Source organism: Phyllobates terribilis, unplaced genomic scaffold (assembly GCF_046119375.1).
Source record: "Phyllobates terribilis strain yellow unplaced genomic scaffold, ASM4611937v1 Scaffold_2__4_contigs__length_985480577, whole genome shotgun sequence".
NCBI classification, from domain to species: domain Eukaryota; kingdom Metazoa; phylum Chordata; class Amphibia; order Anura; family Dendrobatidae; genus Phyllobates; species Phyllobates terribilis.
Window position 1 is genome coordinate 489,406,942 of NW_027362762.1, and position 19,878 is coordinate 489,426,819.

The 19,878-nt window shown below is 42.4% G+C and overlaps 1 protein-coding gene across 1 annotated transcript; it reads right to left on the minus strand.

Annotated features, from left to right (window-relative positions):
- Window positions 1-2,838: 2,838 nt before the first annotated feature.
- YRDC (yrdC N6-threonylcarbamoyltransferase domain containing) lies at window positions 2,839-19,183 on the minus strand. Its single transcript, XM_073665873.1, has 6 exons — window positions 18,859-19,183; window positions 15,297-15,492; window positions 10,344-10,458; window positions 7,635-7,754; window positions 7,291-7,433; window positions 2,839-3,458 (listed from the first exon to the last, which is right to left on the minus strand). The coding sequence occupies exons 1-6, from the start codon at window positions 18,995-18,997 to the stop codon at window positions 3,401-3,403; spliced, it is 771 nt and encodes a 256-aa protein (XP_073521974.1). The 5' UTR covers window positions 18,998-19,183; the 3' UTR covers window positions 2,839-3,400.
- Between the last annotated feature and the right edge of the window lie 695 nt (window positions 19,184-19,878).

A 19,878-nucleotide genomic window follows, 5' to 3' on the forward strand; every position in this document is an offset into this window, starting at 1 on the left:
TGAGGTGAAAGATCCCTGTGGGGCTCCGCCTACCCACTAGTAATGGATCTGTGTCTCCCTTCCTTCCCTTCTGCTGCTGAAATATATATTTTTGCATCGCTATGTTCTGAGAACTATAACTTATTTTTCCACTGATTGAACTGGGCAGCGGCTTTTTTTTTGCGTAACAAGATGACATTTTCAGTGATTCCATTTTTATTTACATTTAATTTTGAGTAACTTTTTTTGGTGGTATCCGGAAAAAGCATAGTTTGCCACTTTTTTTTTTATTAATTCTTTTAATGGGGTTCAATAATTGACAGTTTTGTAGGTGGGGTCCGGTCACAGCGATACCAAATGTGTATTTTTATTTTGTTTAGGTATATTTAAAAAGAATAAATCATTTTTTTTTTTTTTTTTTTTTTAAACCAATAAATATTTTTGGCAACGATCGGGCCTTCTCAGTGATATTGTGTGGGTACCGATCACATGGGAGGAGCCTCCTCCCTCTCCCAGCCTTCTAAATGCAACGATCACTATCGATCATGTCATTTAGGGGGTTAAATTGCCAGGGGCAGTGTATGCACCGCTCCTGGCTGTGACACAGCCGGAGCACGGCTATAAGTTACACTGAGCTCCCAGCAGCGATCGTGAGGGCACAGCTCCTGTAGGCATTGCGGGGATCCTTTCCTGACGATTTTTTTTTTTGAATGACACCATTCATTTTATCATGTGATGAACTGGAAAGTGGGGGAAAAAAGTTCCAAGTGCGGCAAAAATACAAAAAAAAAAATAAAAAAATTTGGTTTGTGTCGTCAATTTGAGACACCCATAACATTTTCAATATTCAGGATATGGGAATTTGTGAGGGCTCATCTTTTTAGCCCTGATCTGACTTTACTGATACCATTTTGAGGTAGACACAAAGTTTTGATTGACTCTTATTGCAATGTTGCGGCAGTCAAAATCCCCCATAATTCTGGCGTTTTGATTATTTTTTTTTTTTCGTAAAGCCATTTCCTGATCGGATTAAATTAATTCATATTTTGATAGATCGGACTTTTACAAACGCGATACTAAATGTGTATTTATGATTGCTTTATTTTAATAGGGGAAGAGGGGGTAGATTTGAACTTAGATTTTTTTTAAAAAACGTACCGTAAATGACAGGGGGATCTTCAGCAGGCTGTCATGGCAACCATCACAATCATGTCACGGGAGTGTTGACTGACACATAGAATGACCCTCAGCTCCACCTGTGGCTTTTAGAGGCAGATGATAGCTGAATAATTCAGCCATCATCTTCCAGAAATCTGACACATGATGGAACTGTACTTCACGTCAGGAATGGTTTAAGCTGCTTTGTGTCATACTATTACACACTGTTCACATTTCACACATGCAAATATATTTTAGTGACAAATTTACTGAACAGATGGTGGTAAAATACCCATGACCCACTTGCTGTTAAGCCCCAACCCTGCTATTTCTAGTGATTACAATACAGGTTCCTTAGGCTAGTGGAGGAGAAACATCTCTTCTCCTCCTCTGCAGCAACTTCTAAGCTTCCTGCTCTGGAAATTTGGATGAGATTAGTTGGTGAGCTTCAGAGTAGAAGCTCCTGTCTCAGTGCAGGTATATGACGGTGCGATGGAAGCCCTTCATTACTTTTCGGTTAAAGCAGGCTTCTGTCACACAGCCTGAGTAACAATGATTGCTCTCCTCTCCAGAGAAAAAGTGCTCAATAGCTGCCGGCCCCAGCGATCTTCAGAGAGACCCCGCTGAACGCACAGTCAGGTGGGCAGACTGCGGCACACAGGCCGAGAATTGTACATCTGTTTCAGAGAAACCAAAAATAAGAGGATGTAGTCAGCCGACCACAAAGAGCTCTTTGCACTAGAGCAGGGATGTCAAACTCAAACACACAGAGTGCCAAAATGAAAAACTTGGACAAAGTCACAGGCCAACCAGTATACAGTATAATGGGCCCCACATAGTCCTCCATACAGTAAATTGGGCCTCACAGTCCTGCATACAGTATTATGGGCCCCACATAGTCCTCCATACAGTAAATTGGGTCTCACAGTCCTGCATACAGTATTATGGGCAGCACAGTTGTCCTTATAGTATTATGGGCCCCACAATGCTCCATACAGAATACTGGGCCCATATAGGGTTGGTGGTTCTGGTGTTGTGGGCCAAATATAAATCACCCTGCGGGCCAGAATTTGACATGTATGCACTAGAGGGTGTCCCAAATAGAAGACCTAAACCCCCACCCCTTCTATGATTTATATATGTCAGAAAAGTACAAAGGGACAGGAGAGTACTTCATTTGACATCCTCTGTAAATCATGGCAACCATATGCTGTTGCGCTTGTGAGGCCATTTTTTTTTTAAAATTCCATTATGGAAACTGAACACAAAAGCTTAGGCATGGTTTTAGAATGGCAGTGCACACGCTTGACTACCACTCCATTCATTCCTTATGGGGCTGCCAAGCAGAGCGCAGATTTTTCCAGCAGCCCTACAGAGAATGAATGGCGCAAGAGTAGAGTATCTGATAATTTATTTTGTAACAGGGATAAAAATTCCCCATTCTGCTAATCAATGCGGGTCCCAGGGCTCAGAATCCCAGCAAATAGCAAGTTATCAACTATTCGCAGGATTTTTTTTTTTTTTTAAATGGACCACCACTTTAATGATTGTTGACTGTTGACATTGTAACAAGTTTATGGAGATCAGCAGCAATATTACAACTTTCCTGCTTTTGCTTATAGAAGAAAAAAAAAAAATGTAATATTCTGCAGATATAACGTTTTGTATAAGCACATAGTAAGTGGCAATTCCAAAGGTGAAAACAGTTCTGGCAAGTTTTATTTCAATTAAAAAAAAACAAATACAACTTTAAGGCAGGATTCAGACATGCAAAATGTGTAGTATTATGCCTGTAAATCCTGGCCCAACCAGGAGTCTCAGTCGAACCAGATTCCTATGATGCTTTTTGTTCTGTTAAGTAGAGGCAGACAGGCTCAGATTTACAAGTGTAATATGGATACAAAAATGCATCTGTCTGTAACCGGCCTACAGTAAGTAATCCAAGTCTGGTCCTTTAAAAATAAAGTGTCCATCTGTAATAAACAATGACTTTGTTCTACTTTTCAACAGAACAGGTCATCAATGTAACAGTTTCTCTTATAAATAAATTATTCATTTTCCTGGAGTAGTCAAATACATCCATATATCCAAAACAGAATCCAATGATTAATAGGTCCTGCGGATTAAAAAGTCTAAGACATGCCACGGTTTTCAGGCTTCTGCACTTCAGTGCTCACGGCCCATGACATCAAATACGTGCTGGTTTGCTGTCAAATGGATTCTCTCTCAGTCTACAATACGCAAGAGATGATCAGAGGGGACATCAGGACACAGATGACAAGCCGTATCTGTTCAAGATTTCTATGGTTGGAGTCAGGGCACTGCAAGGAGAACAAATTATGAAAAAGGAAAAATTATTATGCACTTACCATTAAAAAACCATGGCATGGGCTTTTTACTGCCCTGCAACCACAAGATGAAATGCACTGATCAAGACAAGAATTAACAACCCAAATACAAGTCAAGTGGCTGCTTTGGGTGCAAGAATACCAAATATATAATGTTAGTAAACCTTTTTAATTACTATAGATTTTGCTTCTACAGTCATGGCCAAAAGTATTGATAATGAGACAAATAGTAATTTTTCCAAAGTTTACTACTTCATTTTTTGTAATGGCAATTTGCATATACTCCTGAATGTCAAAGAGTGATCAGCTTAACAGCAATTACTGTACTTGCAAAGTCAATATTTGCCCAGAAAATGAACTTTAACCCCCAAAACACATTTCAACATCATTGCAGTCCTGCCTTAAAAGGAGCAGCTAACATCATTTTAGTGATTGATCCATTAACACAGGTGTGGGTGTTGATGAGGACAGGGCTGGCGATCAATCAGTCATGATTAAGTAAGAATGACATCACTGGACACTTTAAAAGGAGGCTGGTTCTTGGTATCATTGTTTCTCTTCAGTTAACCATGGTTATCTCTAAAGAAACACGTGCAGCCATCATTGCACTGCACAAAAATGGCCTAACAGGGAAGAGTATCGCAGCTACAAAGATTGCACCTCAGTCAACAATCTATCGCATCATTAAGAACTTCAAGGAGAGAGCTTCCATTGTTGTCAAAAAGGCTCCAGGGCGCCCAAGAAAGACCAGCAAGCGCCAGGACCGTATCTTAAAACTGTTTCAGCTGCGGGATCGGACTACCAGCAGTGCCGAGCTTACTCAGGAATGGCAGCAGGCTGGTGTGAGTGCTTCTGCACGCACTGTGAGGCGGAGACTCTTTGAGCAAGGGCTGGTTTCAAGGAGGGCAGCAAAGAAGCCACTTCTCTCCAGAAAAAACATCAGGGACCGACTGATATTCTGCAAAAGGTACAGGGAGTGGACTGCTGAGGACTGGGGCAAAGTCATTTTCTCTAATGAATCCCCTTTTCGATTGTTTGGGACATCTGGAAAACAGCTTATTCGGAGAAGAAGAGGTGAGCGCTACCACCAGTCTTGTCTCATGCCAACTGTAAAGCATCCTGAAACCATTCATGTGTGGGGTTGCTTCTCAGCCAAGGGAATCGGCTCACTCACAGTCTTGCCTAAAAACACAGCCATGAATAAAGAATGGTACCAGAATGTCCTTCAAGAGCAACTTCTCCCAACCGCCCAAGAGCAGTTTGGCGCCCAACAATGCCTTTTCCAGCATGATGGAGCACCTTGCCATAAAGCAAAGGTGATAACTAAATGGCTCATGGAACTAAACAGAGATTTTGGGTCCATGGCCTGGAAACTCCCCAGATCGTAATCCCATTGAGAACTTGTGGTCAATCAAGAGACGGGTGGACAAACAAAAACCAACAAATTCTGGCAAAATGCAAGCCTTGATTATGCAAGAATGGACTGCTATCAGTCGGGATTTGGTCCAAAAGTTGATTGAGAGCATGCCAGGGAGAATTACAGAGGTCTTGAAGAAGAAGGGGCAACACTGCAAATATTGACTTGCTGCATTAACTCATTCTAACTGTCAATATAACCTATTGGTACTCATAATATGATTGCAATTATATTTCTGTATGTGATATAAACATCAGACAAACACTAATAAAAACCAGAGGCCAGCAGATCATGTGAAAATATAATTTTGGTGTCATTCTCAAAACTTTTGGCCATGACTGTACATAGTTACCAGAAGCAATAAAGGTGTTAGTAGTTTTCTTATAAATGATGCCGAGATGACAATTACTAATTGTGTGTCTTATTCAATTCTTTCATTTTCCAAGGTCACAAGAACATGAAAAATATATATGGACAATTTGGTGCCACAGCAGCTGCCATGTGACTGCTGTATTCACATCTGCTTCCATTCATTCACACCATATGTATCTGAGCTGGCATGACCAGATAATATAAACCAAGCTTATGATGTCTGGGGGTTGTTCCCTTGGCTGAAAAAAAAAATTGGGTTTTACGCTAAAACCTAATTAATCTTATACTTTTCAATTCGCTAGTTTTTTCTCAACTCCGCTTCTGAGTGGGAGGAGGGTGACTGCTACATTGTCTGCCATACAGTGCACACCATGAGAAGAGGAAACCCCGCAACCCCTCTCATAGAAGCAACTAGCAATGGGCAGGTTGGCTCATCTCACACCTCTCACCAAAGAGATGGTTCTTTTGGATCTCAATCAGATCCCTATTAAATATGTAATTACTAGTGATGAGCGAGTATGTTTTGTTAACCCTTTTTCCGAGTATGCTCGGGCCGAGCTCTGAGTATTTATAGCTGCTCGGTGATATGTTTGAATTGCTCCCGTGTGCATGATTTGCGATGGTTTGACAACTTTATTACATGTGAGGAATGTGTAAGAAATAGACATTCCTCACATGTAATAAAGCTGTCAAACAGTTGCAAATCATGCACACGGGAGCGATTCAACCATATCACCGAGCAGCTATAAATACTCAGAGCTCGGCCCGAGCATACTCGCTCATCACTAGTAATTACCAACCTACATTAAAAACACATTTAAAGACAAAAATTACAGCCGTTGAAACCTTGCCCACCCTTGGCTGTAACCCCACTGACTTACAGCCAGCCAATGACAGCAGTTTTCAGGCTGGGTTGGTGTGAAACATTATCATTTCACAGAATGGAGCAGCTGTCGGTACCGGACTGGTTCATACAACCCACCACTAGACGCAGCATTGAAAATACCAGACAGCGGTACAGCATAGTTTTCTGCTAGGAACATGGACAGGACAAGCCTATTCTCTATTAGTTGGGGGTCCCCACAGTGTATGTCCTGGCTGGTCTAAATGAAGGCCAAAGGGAAATAGTGATCCCGTACAAAGCACTTCAAATAGGAATCGCCAATGTTTTTGTGACATTAAAGCACATCAAGGAGCTCAGTTAACACCATTACTAAACATGATTTAACCAATAACATTGGGGTAGACTTGTGAAAATTGTCAAAGTGTACACTACTAGTCTCAACATCTGTCAGGTTTATCACAGTAGCCCATGCTGGATGATAGATCTGGCACGTCTTTATGTCTAATCAAAGGTTGCATTTATATTGGCTGATAACCAGTAACAAGCTTTCCTAGGAACACTAGTTTCTCAAAGTAGTGGCCTGTCTAAACAGGCAGCCGATCAATGATCATATGTCACAGCAGCACAAAGTCTGTATGAACAGACCATAGGATGCCAAGAATAGTATGTTGTATGGGGACAGGACGATCGTATTAACGATTGTTCTACGAGCATGGAGTGCAGCCGGCCTGTGTAAGCAGGCTATTAAATGACCACTGACATGTGCCCAGTCAGTGGTCGTTTAACGCTCATGCTCTGCAAGTGTGAGTGCACCTTACCTATAAAACACCACATTAGTTGGCTTGTGCCAGATATTTATGCTGCAAAACCACACCCCTTTTATGTGAAGCCACACCCTATTGTCAGATGAACCACAGAACATTTATAACACATGCAATAAATGCAGCAAAGGGAGACCCTGATACTTCTCTCAAACAAAAAAGTGTTACACAACCAGAATTGTAGGGTAGGAATCTGATAGAAAATCAATGCATTTATGTAAAGTCTTAGTGTTATCTAAAAACAAAAAAATATCATACTGGTGGTCACCAAGTGGTTAAACACATCTACAAGAAAACCCACAGAAATTTAAGACTGCAAAAAATGGATAACCCTTTGATAACAGAACTCACCATCCAGGACGGATAACCGTAAACTTCCCGGGAACAGAAATGTCCACTACGGTCGATCCCAACCTGGATTCTGGACTAGACAAGTCCCCAATAGATCCTCCATCCACTACTAGCGACAATGTGGGCCACAGGTCTCTAAACTCCTACAACCAGAAACAAAACATAGTACTATATTCTTATGGAAAGTCAAAATAATGAAATAAAATGTTAACAATTTAACAAATGTATGAAGGGAGACAATAAAACAATCTCTGTATAAATCTAACAAAGGTACTAGGCCGGATTCAGTATGGGTATTCCGTTTTACACCCACTTCATTACTTTAACGCTCTTAGAGATAATACCTCAACTGACAAGGTGCTCGGCTGGGTGCTGATGTTCGCACTAGTCAGTGCCAATGGCTCGGAGCAGATCTGTGCCAGCTGTCTGATAAACGCGTGATCTGGTATACGAACACCCACCAACTGGAATAAGACGACAGATTCAGTACAAGAAACATACAACTTTATTAGTTTAGAAAATTCCAGGAGGGGAATGAACAAATGAATATATAAAAATAAAGCAAAGGTCAAAACAAAAAAAAGGGTCTAATTAACTATCACAATCGGATCTAAGAAGGGGGCATCTTCTAATTCTAAATAATTAGGGTGAAGAATTAGATCCAAGTTACAAAGCTATAGGGGGACACAGTCCTTGTGCCGCCATACAACAGAGCCATAGGTTCTTCTGTATTTGCTACACATCTTGTAAGAATCTTCTGCTCTGAAAGAAATGACTAAGACCATAGCTCTGTAATCCAGCATCTGATGGAGAACGCCACGTTATTTCCTGCTGAATTCACACAAAATATGACATCCGTGTGGCTACGTATAGAAAGCGACACCACAAAAGGTAGAGAGGAGCAGTATTACACCGTTTTACAACTCGGGGGTTGTATGAGCCATAACACTCCTCAACATTGAAAGTGCAAAACCAAAAAAGAAAAAGTCATGGAGTTATGCAAATCACAGGATGGAGAGACATGTTAATGACATGCAAATCATGAAAAAATATGGAAGTTTTCCAAACATCTCGACTGATTCAGCATTGAGGATGAGAGAGACACGGAGTACTCCATGCACTTGCACATTGCCATGTTATCAGTGAGGTCCGTAAAGAAGCACTCCTCCTCCCATCAAAGTTTTTATCCTCTTAATATATTGCAATTATATTTCATAACACTGTTTACTTACAATTGCTCATTTTGCCCTTCTACACTGTTAGACCTAATGGAAAAGAGAAGGATTATGACATCATGTGATTAAAAACCGATTAGCTGAATCCTTCTAAGCTCTATCTAGAAACAGGAGGTCAATTTTCCCTGTGTGAGTCATAAGTCACTGCAAAAGTCCCTGGCAGGCAGGAGGGGCAGAGCAGCTGCGTCAGGAGCTGAAGAGGGGAATGATACATGCAGGAACAAGGGACTTCCTGTTACTACATAGAGCAAAGAAGAATTAACTGGGTAGACAGACAAATGAGTAGTTGTAAGTGCATAGTGCTATATAATATGATTGCAATATATTAGGATAAAACTTTGATGGGAAGAGTGCTTCTTTAATGGTTGTCTGAGGAATGTTCTGCCACACTGAATGAACTTGGGTACGCAAATCATCAAGATCTGCCGCTGGCCGCTCCCTTTGCAACTGCCGACCAATGATGTCTTCGATGTATACTCTGTGGGAGACAGGTCCCAGAGACACTGCAGGCTGCTCCCAGTAGCACAATATCATACACCCTGTACCACTGGTTCCACCATCAAATCAATGTAATGCTGATAGGGTACATGGAATGCAGACTAGAGGTGTTCAGCTACCGTATATTATACCAGCATGAAGCATTATCACGGTGTGACATTATCTCATGAAAAGACTTATTAATGGCATTGCCCATGTGTTCTTGTCAGAATCAAAGAGTGGTGCATAGTGATCTATTCTGCACTGCAAGTGAAATTCTACATCACATACCAAGCCTAAAACATCAGTGACTACACAAACCATCAAAAGGCAATGGGCTACAGATCAGACGTCCACCTACAGGTGTTTCATTGACTTTATGCCACCACTCTGGAAAGCTAAAATGGTGCAGAGCAAGACGGTAATGGAAGTTGGAGTTATGGTCTATGCTCTTCAGCGAGGAGTCCTGCTTTTGCCTTGTATGAAATTACAGCCGATTGGTCTAGAGACAATATGGGCAACACCATGAAGAGGCCTTCACAAAGAAACAAGTGAATGGTCTCAGGAGCCATCCTTCTGTGCTTGGCCCTCATACTTTATACTGAATAAATGGAGAGGTTTTGAAAATCTTTTAGGCTTCATTTGCACATCATTAAAAAAGCACGCCAACTAATTTTTTATTTAATTCATTGAAGAGTGTTTGTGTGTCTATATCTATCGATATCCATACACAAGTAATGTAGTGTAAGTGTATTATTATACTCCCCTACAGCGGCTTCCTCCGGTGTCCAGCGCCATTCTGCTCCTCTTCTCAGTGACGTCACCGCTCTGCAGACTCTCTGGGTCACTATGTTCTGCACAACCCAGAAGTAACTTTTACAATGCAAGTCTATGGAGCATCAGAACGAGGCACCATAGGCTTATATTGTAGAAGATTTTCGGTTCATGCACAGATCAAAGAGCGAGCCGGATAGTCATAATTACAGTGACATCACTAAGGAGTGAAGGCGAAGAACAGCAGTAGGTGAGTAGATTAGCACTCCCACTACAATACATATACATACACATTTAATGGGGAAGGTGGGGGTAATTAGTGGGAGTGCATCTTTAACATATTGAACGATCCTGTGATTTTCCATAATTCCACCACTTTTCCTTCCTGGCATTGCAAAGTCAACGTTGAGCAGTATACATTGAAGTATATAGAACCTAAAAATTATATTAAATACACATGACTATTGGATTACTTCTGACAAGTGACCCAGAAATGTGTTCCAAGTGTCATGGAATCAGGATGTTCGTTTCTTCCTGACTTGTATGAATTCTACAGTCTATACTTACTGAAGTGTAAGGATTCAGCTCCTTATTAAGTTCCTCTGATCTTTCCATCACCAATGTAACTGGCCCAGGCAATAAGTCACGAAGTAACTGGTCAGGAACATTAACCTGGCAATACCTGCATTCAAGAGAAAATCCAAATCAGACATTATCTTTGGGTCACGTCTTTTTACTGCTGCATTTGAAAATGTGTATCACTCCGTAGTAACAGATTATTACTTATTAAATGAGATGGCCGCCATTGCATATCACATCCACTATATAGATCATAAATACTATTTGCAATTTACATTCTGTTAAAAGAAAACAACCTAAAATGATCCAGTGAAGATATACAGCGGGAGTAATACACCTGCATCTCACTAAATTAGAACATCAAAAAGTTCATTTATTTCAGTTCTTCAATACAAAAAAAGTGAAACTCATTATATAGAGTCATTACAAACAGAGTGATCTATTTCAAGTGTTTATTTCAGTTAATGTTGATGATTATGGCTTACAGCCAATGAAAACACAAAAGTCATTATCTCAGTAAATTAGAATACTTTATAACAGCTTGAAAAACTATTTTAAAATCCGAAATGTTAGCCTACTGAAATGTTCAGTAAATGCACTCAATACTTGGTCGGGGCTCCTTTTGCATCAATGCTGCGTGGCATGGAGGTGATCAGCCTGTGGCACTGCTGAGGTGTTATGGAAGCCCAGGTGGCTTTGATATCAGCCTTCAGCTCGTCTGCATTGCTGGGTCTGGTGTCTCATCTTCCTCTTGACAATACCCCATAGATTCTCTATGGGGTTAAGGTCAGGCGAGTTTGCTGGTCAATCAAGCACAGTGATACTGTTGTTTTTAAACCAGGTATTGGTACTTTTGGCAGTGTGGACAGGCGCCAAGTCCTGCTGGAGAATGACCTTTCCATCTCCAAAAAGCTTGTTGGCAGAGGGAAGCATGAAGTGCTCTAAAATTTCCTGGTAGACGGCTGAGCTGACTTTGGTCTATATAAAACACAGTGGACCTACACCAGCAGATGACATGGCTCCCCAAACCATCACTGATTGTGGAAACTTCACACTAGACCTCAAGCAGCTTGGATTGTGGCCTCTCCACCCTTCCTCCAGACTCTGGGACCTTGATTTCCAAATGAAAATTGGAACTCTGGGACCTTGTGGAGTGTGTCAATAACTGCCTTCTGGACATCTGTCAAGTCAGCAGTCTTCCCCATGATTGTGGAGCCTACTGAAACAGACTAAGGGACCTTTAACGCTTAGGAAGCCTTTGCAGGTGATTTTTGTTAATTATTCTAATTTACTGAGATAATGACTTGTGTTTTCATTGGCTGTAAACCATAATCATCAACATTAACAGAAACACTTGAAATAGATCACTCTGTAATGACTATATAATACATGAGTTTCACTTTCTGCATTGAAGAACTGAAATAAATGAACTTTTTGTCTAAGTAAATATATTTCTAAAAAGGTGCTATTGACATAAAATTCTCACCAGATGTCAGTAACAACCCATCCAATCCACACGGGCAAAGAAATCACCATAGATGTCCATAAATTAAGATGTGTAATAATGAGAAATGACAAACGGAAAAAGTATTTCCCTGACGTTTCCTTACCGAGTACGGCGCCACCTGGTGTTCAGTGTGTAAAGCAATATTCGGACCTAAGGCGCTGAATGCTGCTTATGTACAGTGTGTGCTCATTGTGGAGTAGTGAATAGAAAAAGCTTTACACCTGCATATATCTAGGATATCCATCATGATCTCAAAGTAATGCACCAAATTTCTACAGAACTAGGCAGATTTCTGCTAGAACTGCAGCGTAACCTTTCCTTTGAGAGTATTATTAGTGGTCACATAGCTACACAGCTCACAGAAAAGGACATAAATTCAAAAAACATCACAGAAAAGAAAAAACAGACTTAACACCAGGTCAGATTACCAATGCACTTGCAGGATGCAGCACACCACCCTGATAAAGGCGGGGGCAGCACAGGTGCAAACAGCCACTCACTGACCCACCAATTCATGGAGGGGGTGGCAGTGTAGTATTATAAATGCACACAGATGGGGCTTGTATAGGACGTCAGTTACACAAATACGTGTGATAAACAGGGTCTGGCTTACAGCCTATTGAGGACGCCCATACTATTCGATCAGACGGGCTTGTCCAGCACTCCACATGACAGACATCCCAAATAACCCAGACAACACTAAAAGGGCAAAAAATAGAAAATGTGCAATAAAAAGATGGTCACATGGCTACATATAATATAACTAACGAAAGGCCATATAACTCATTTTAAAAGCTTTTAAAACCCCATTTCTTTAAACTACAGTGACCTAACCATATGTAATCACAACTGTCATATACTTGATGGTGCCATTTATGCAACTTCCCTTGAAACAATCTAAATGGTACAATATCTCTGCTATATGTCACCTTTTACATTCCACTCAATACTCAGATACATGTCTGAGGTGCACAATCCCCACTCCACAAACTTGCACACCCTCGCAGAAATCTCAAACACCTCGACCTACACTCACTCTCTGAATTCCTCCTCCCTCTTACAGACATTAGTTCCTTACATGATACAGATGCTGCTGCCGCTTTATATAACACCACAACAGCTGTAGCTCTCAATTCAATCGCCCCCCACCACCACATATCAAAGCTCGCACAATCAACAGGCAACTATGGCACACCAGCCTGACTAAAGAACTGAGACGGACATCCATGGTTGCTGAGAGGAGATGAAGAGTCCCACTCCAATGAGAACATCATCACATGCATACAGTCCTTCACTACTTTCAAGTCCACACTCACTGCAGCAAAACAAACCTACTTCTCATCTCTCATATCCTCCCTGCCACACAACCTTAAACAGCTATTGAACACTTTCAATTCTCTCCTCCGTCCCCCAGCACCTCCTCCGTCTCATCTCAACTGAGGACTTTGACACCATCAGACAAAGCTTTTGCCTAAAGTCCCCACAGCCACTTCTCATATCTACTCAATCCTCCTCCCCCAACCGGAAGATCAACTTTCCTCCTTACTCTCCAAGTCACACCTCACCACCTGTGAACTTGACCCTGTCCTGTCCCACCTCATCCCTAACCTTACTACAGTCTGCATCCCAACCCTAACCCACCTCTTCAACCTGTCACTAACAACTGGTGTCTTCCCCTCATGCTTCAAACATGCCTCGATCGCACCCATCCTCAAAAAAACCTCCCTTGACCCATCCACTCTATCTAGCTATCACCCCATATCACTTCTCCCCTATGCCTCAAAACTACTCGAACAACAAGTCCATTTTGAACGGTCCTCCCACCTCTCCTCCTGCCCCCTCTTTGACCACTTACAATCTGGCTTCCAACCGCACCATTCCACTGAAACTGCCCTGACTAAAGTCACCAATGACCTACTAACCGCCAAATCCAAGTGACACTATTTTGTCCTTCTCCTCCTGGACCTGTCATCTGCCTTCGACACAGTGGACCATTGCCTCTTACTACAAATTCTCTAATCTCAGGGCCAAGCCTTTTATGCCAAATCTTGGATCTCCTCATACTTAGACAAGACCTTCAGTGCCACACACACACACCTCATCTCGACCCCTATCTGTCTGTCCCCAAGGTTCAGTCCTAGGACCTCTGCTCTTCTCAATCTAAACCCTCAGCCTGGGACAGCTCAGAGTCCCACAGCTTTCAGTATCATCTGTATGCTGAGGACACACAGATTTGCCTCTCTGAACCTGATATTACCTCCTTACTAACTAGAATCCCACAATGTCTGTCCGCTATGTCATCCTTCTCTGCTAGATTTCTAAAACGTAACATGGATAAAACTGAATTCATCATCTTTCCCCCATCCAAGTCAGCTCCCCCACCTGACCTATCCATCAAAATCACTGGCTGTCCACTTTCCTCAGTCCCACAAGCTCGCTGCCTCGGGGTAACCCTGGACTCCAACCTCTCCTTCAAACCCTTTACACTTCCTGCCGACTCCCAATTCAAAAATATCTTTCAGATCCGCACATTCCTCAACCACAAGTCTGCAAAAACACTAGTGCATGCCCTCATCATCTCCCACCTTGACTACTGCAACCTCCTGCTCTGTGGCCTTCCTTCTAACATTCTAGTACCACATCAATCTATCCTAACCTCTGCAGCCCAACTAATCCACCTGTCCCCCCCACTATTCCCCAGCCTCTCCTCTGTCAAACGCTTCACTGGCTCTCCATTGCCCAGAGACTCCAGTTCAAAACCCTAACCACGACATACAAAGCCATCCACAACCTGTCTCCTCCATACATCTGTGACCTAGTCTCTCGGTACATACCTACATGCAACCTACGATCCTCACAAGATCTCCTTCTCTACTCCCCTCTTCCCACAATCACATACAAGATTTCTCCCATGCATCCCCCCCTACCCCAAAGCATCAGACTCTCGCCTACCGTGGAAACCTTCAAAAGGAACCTGAAGACCTTCCTCTTCCGACAAGCGTAAAACATGCAGTAACAATTGCTCCACTACACCGCTGCACGACCAGCTCTATCCTCACCCATCCCTTGTAGACTGTGAGCCCTCACGGGCAGGGTCCTCTCTCCTCCTGTACCAGTTTGCTGTCGCATTTTTGTTTAAGATTTTTGTAATTGTTTCTGCTATGTATACCCCCTTTTTCACATATAAAGCGCCATGGAATAAATGGTGCTATAATAATAAATAATTTATGAAGGGGTTTGGTGACCCACATTTGTCATTTTCCAGCTGATAGTTGGATCTGCTGCTCCCACAGGTAGTCATTTTCACTAATGAACTGTGGCTCATTTTTTACACAGACAACCCCTTTAAGATGGTAATACCCCTTTAAAACCAATGTGTGTAATATTTATATGTTAGAAAATATAAAAGCAACTAAGATGTAAGATTTACTAACCTATAAATATCCTCAATGGCCCCAACACAGATAGCCAGCGGTTTGGTCCCATTGCGTCCTTTCACATTATAAATGTTACTAATGGACTGAGAGCTCTGTGCCAGGCATGCGATGCCATAGATGGTGTCAGTGGGCACACCAATCACTCCAGCTTGTTGTAGGACGCCCGCAGAGGTATTCAAGATCTCTTTCCAACCTGGGGGAGGTGAGGTGGAAGAAAGTTGACTGATACTTTTTAATGTCACATTTGTCAGGCAAGAAAATATACAGGAAAGAATGCGTTTCATTGATGCTAAATAATTTCTATAGCACCAACATATTCTGCAACACTTTACATTAGAGGGGACTTGTACAGACAAATACATTACAGAATAACAGATATCAAGAGCAGTTGAGGGCCCTGCTGCTCACGCTACAATCTATGAGGAAATAGGGGGATACAAAATGTAAATGGTAAAAAGTGTTTGTATTCTATGGTCCAGACAGTATAATAAATAGGGGATTCACATAACACAGTGTGAACTGATAAGAGGGTCCTGATTCAGAGGAAAATGTTGGACGGGCAAAAGTGGAATACTTATATAAGTGAGGTGATAGACCAGTCTAAAGAAGTGCATTTTTAGGCCACGTTTAAAACTGTGGGTACTGGGAATCAACTGAATTGTCCTGGGTAGTGCATTCCAGTGAATTGGTGCAGCTCGCGAGAAGTCTTGAAGACGGGAGTGGGTGGGTTCGGATTATTGACGATGTTAGTCTTAGGTCATTAGCGGAATGGAGGGCATGGGCAGAGTGATAGAGATGAGGGAGAAGATGTAGGGGGTAAGGAACTATGGAGCGCTTTATGGGTGAGTGACGAGTTTATAATGAACCCAGTAGCGGATGGACAACCAGTGCAACGATGGGCACAGGGTAGACGCATCATTGTAGCAGTTGGAAATGAATACGATCATGGCAGCTGTCTTCAGGACAGATTGGAGAGGGCAAAGTTTAGTAAGAGGGAGACCAATTAGTAGAGTTGCAATAGTCCAGACGAGAATAAATAAGAGCAACTGTAAGATTTTTCACAGTCAAAAGAAAGGAAAGGTAGAATTCTTGAGATGTTTTAGAGGTGCAACTAACCTGAGCGAGTGATCAGATGTAGTGCGAGAAGGAAAGATCTGAGTCAAATAACACCATGACAACAAGCGTTATAGTAGAACCACACATGGAAATGGCAATATCAGGCATAGGTAGGTTAGTGGAGGGAGGAAACACAAGTTCAGTTTTTGACAGATTCCGTTTTAGATAGAGGGAGGAGATAACGTTAGAGACAACAAAAAGACAATCACTGGTATTTTGTAATAATGCTGGTAATGTAAGGAGACGATGTGTAATTGGGTGTGATCAGCATACAGAAGGTATTGAAAACTAAATCTACTGATTGTCCAATAAGGGCAGTATATAGGGAGAAGAGGAGGAGACCTAGGACTGAGCTTTGGAGGAACTCTGATAGTACGGGGAAGATTAGAAGAAGAGGAGCCAGAAAAACATACATTAAGGAGCGATCAGAAAGATAGGATAAGAATCAGGAGAGCAGCTAAAGTAGAGCTTCTCAGCTGAAAGGTACCTGCATAAATCAGAATCCTTGCAAGAATGGAAAAACTGCTTCAAGATCATAGACTAGACATTTCAATAACCACAAAAACATCATTTTAACTCATTAAGGAAACATTTTTGAAGCCTCAATCACCCCTCACATTCCCTAAAATACTATAACTAGGGGAGGGAGGAAATGCCACTACAGTGAAAAGTCTGGACTGCTCCTGACGTGGGTCTCCAGAACAGGACCATCCTGCAGGAGCCATGATAACAGCAATGACCTTTCTAGTCTTCCTCTCCTAATAAATCTATAAAGTCAACAGCGGAGAAGTAAGCGTGATCACACTTCTAATAAAGCCCAGTCTATGAAAGCAACACTAACCTTGGAGGCTGAAACTGGAGGAGTTTTCTTACATCATATTAGTGCAGACCCTATTTATACAGGTCATCAGAGCCTTGACAAAATAGGGAAAAGTATGCACTGGCACTTGCTTAGCGGGCTAAACCAATTTCTAATATAAAAGGGTGCAACAAAAATTGCCTAAGGCTGCGTGCACACGATGAGTTTTTCATGCATTTCCGCAGCGGAAATGCATCAAAAACGCTTGGTAATCCGCACCCCATGGTCCCCAATGGCATTCCGCAATGTCAATGCACATGCTGCGGATTTTTCCGCAGCATTTCTGCAGCGCTCATAAATCCGCAGCATGTTCATTAATTTTGCGGAAGAGCCGCCATTGACTTGCATTGAGACGCATAGAATCCGTGTCTGTACATTTGTACAAGCGGATAATATGCGTTTCAATGTGCGGATGGTACCCAGTTCTGGAGGAGAGAAGACTCTCATCCAGACCTGGGTACCGTTGTACCTGTAAAAAAAAGAATAAAATAATAAATAAAGTTTATATTCACCTGTCTGGCGGCCCCTGCAGCGCTTCTCCTTCCAGGACCTGAGATGATGCCGCGGTCATGTGACCGCAGCCTGTCTCGCGAGATGCCGGCAAGCCAGGAAGGAACCAGGAAGGAGCGCGACAGCACACGCGGCGGCATCGGAGGTAAGTATAGTTTTAATTTTTTTACTTTTACGGTCACAGTGTATAAATCCATGCCGTTTGCATAGATTTATACAGGGTGACCTAGTCGTCAAACACTTTCCAAGTGATGCTATCGCCTGGAAAGCGCTTGTCAGTCCGCATATGGAAACACATGCGTTAACGCATGTGGATATGCATGTGAACCCGCATGTATTCTGCAGGAAAAATGCATGCACAATCTGCATGCGTTTTTTCTGCCAGGGAGATGCAGAAATTTTCTGCTTCATTTCTGCATCGTGGGCACATAGCCTAAAAAAGGCAATCCCTGCATATGCTGTGGCTGTCTAGCAGCCACAGCGACGTGAACCTATTTTTCGAGCACACTGAAGATACTCTGATAGCGCCTTATCCAAGCACGTTCGCTCAACACTAGTCTCCATCGTTCTCTAACTCTAGGAGGCTGACATTCAAAAAAGAGGAGCATGCAGATTGAGGGAAAACAAGCAGCAGGACTTGCTTTGAACAGTCATTCTGTGCTGACAAGAGTCCCTTTCACATAGTAATAGTACATGGTAGCGGTTTGGGGGCCTAGGAAAGCTGTCAGGCTCCCTTTAAAATTTTCAGGTGCTCTAGGTGCTGGGTGGGTGACGGAACTACGTAAATTTTGCACCTGTGTTATGGAGACAATGCCCAAAACTCCTGAAGTTCTTTAGAAGACTTGGAGCTTCATAGATACAAATAATGCTCTACTTTAGTTTAGTTTAAAAAAAAAATAGCCGGATGTCTGGGCGACGAGCGCGGCCGACGTGGGCTTATGGGTGTAAACACCCTCCTATAACAGCCTGGAGTGACCATAGGCACCATAGTGAACGTGTTCCTCCCAGAATGGTTCTGCAGTCTCTGCACAGCACATCAGCCACAGTGCTCCATCTCCGCACGCCATTCCTCACCCTTCACGTCTTTGTCAGGGCCGTTCCTACAGCCACTGGAGCCGCCAGGCAGCTTCATCACCTTACCGACCAGATCTCTAAACGGAGGCTGACAGGCCATCGCAGACACCCCTCCGTACAGCCGGCCAGCCAGCCTCATCTGACAGGGTTTCCTGAGCAACCACGTGTGATATCAACACTTCCGGGGTCAGCGCCCCGCGGCGTCCCGTGGTGATGACGTCATCAGTGCCCGCTTGCCATCGCCGTTATTTCCTATGTATTTCTTTTCCCAGCTAATGGAGGTCACTCTGGTCCCTGCTGTCTGCGGCTGTGTGCTTGTAGTCATCACTTTTCTGGGAAAAGTAGAGAAATCATATACCGTATTTGCTTATAGCGGTGCAGAGCAGTGGTTGGCTGCAGCTGTCACGTGACCTGGCTGTGATCAGCCCTTATGACGCTATTGTAAAAACTGCATGAAAATCATGGGTTGTAAATACCATTTGATAGTAGAGAAACTCCTGCAGACAGATATTTGCCAGTCATCTTGTTATGTTAGCTGGAAAGCGGGAAAAATTCCAAGTGCGGCGAAATAGCATCAAAAGTGCAATTCCAAACTTTGTTACCATGTTCACGATCTGGTAAAACTAACCTGGCAATATGATTCTCCAGGTCAGCACGAGTACACAGATACCAAACGTACAGTTTTGTTTTTTATTATTTAAAAGTTGTGAAAAAAAATTCAGAAATTTATAAGAAAAAAGTTTTTGCTTTTGTCTCCATTTTTCGGGATCTGGGGCTTATTGCGCCCTGAGCTGACGTTTTTATTGAAACCATTTTGGGGAAGATACAATGTTTTGATCACCTCTTATTGAATGTTGCGTCGACCAAAAGAACGTAATTCTGAGATTTTTTCTGTTTACCTAATGGATTCATTTATTTTGATAGATATTTCTGAACGCAGCGATACCAAATATGTGTATTTTTTAAATTGTTTTATTTTTAATGGGGCAAAAGGGGGTGATTTGAACTTTTGTGTTTTTT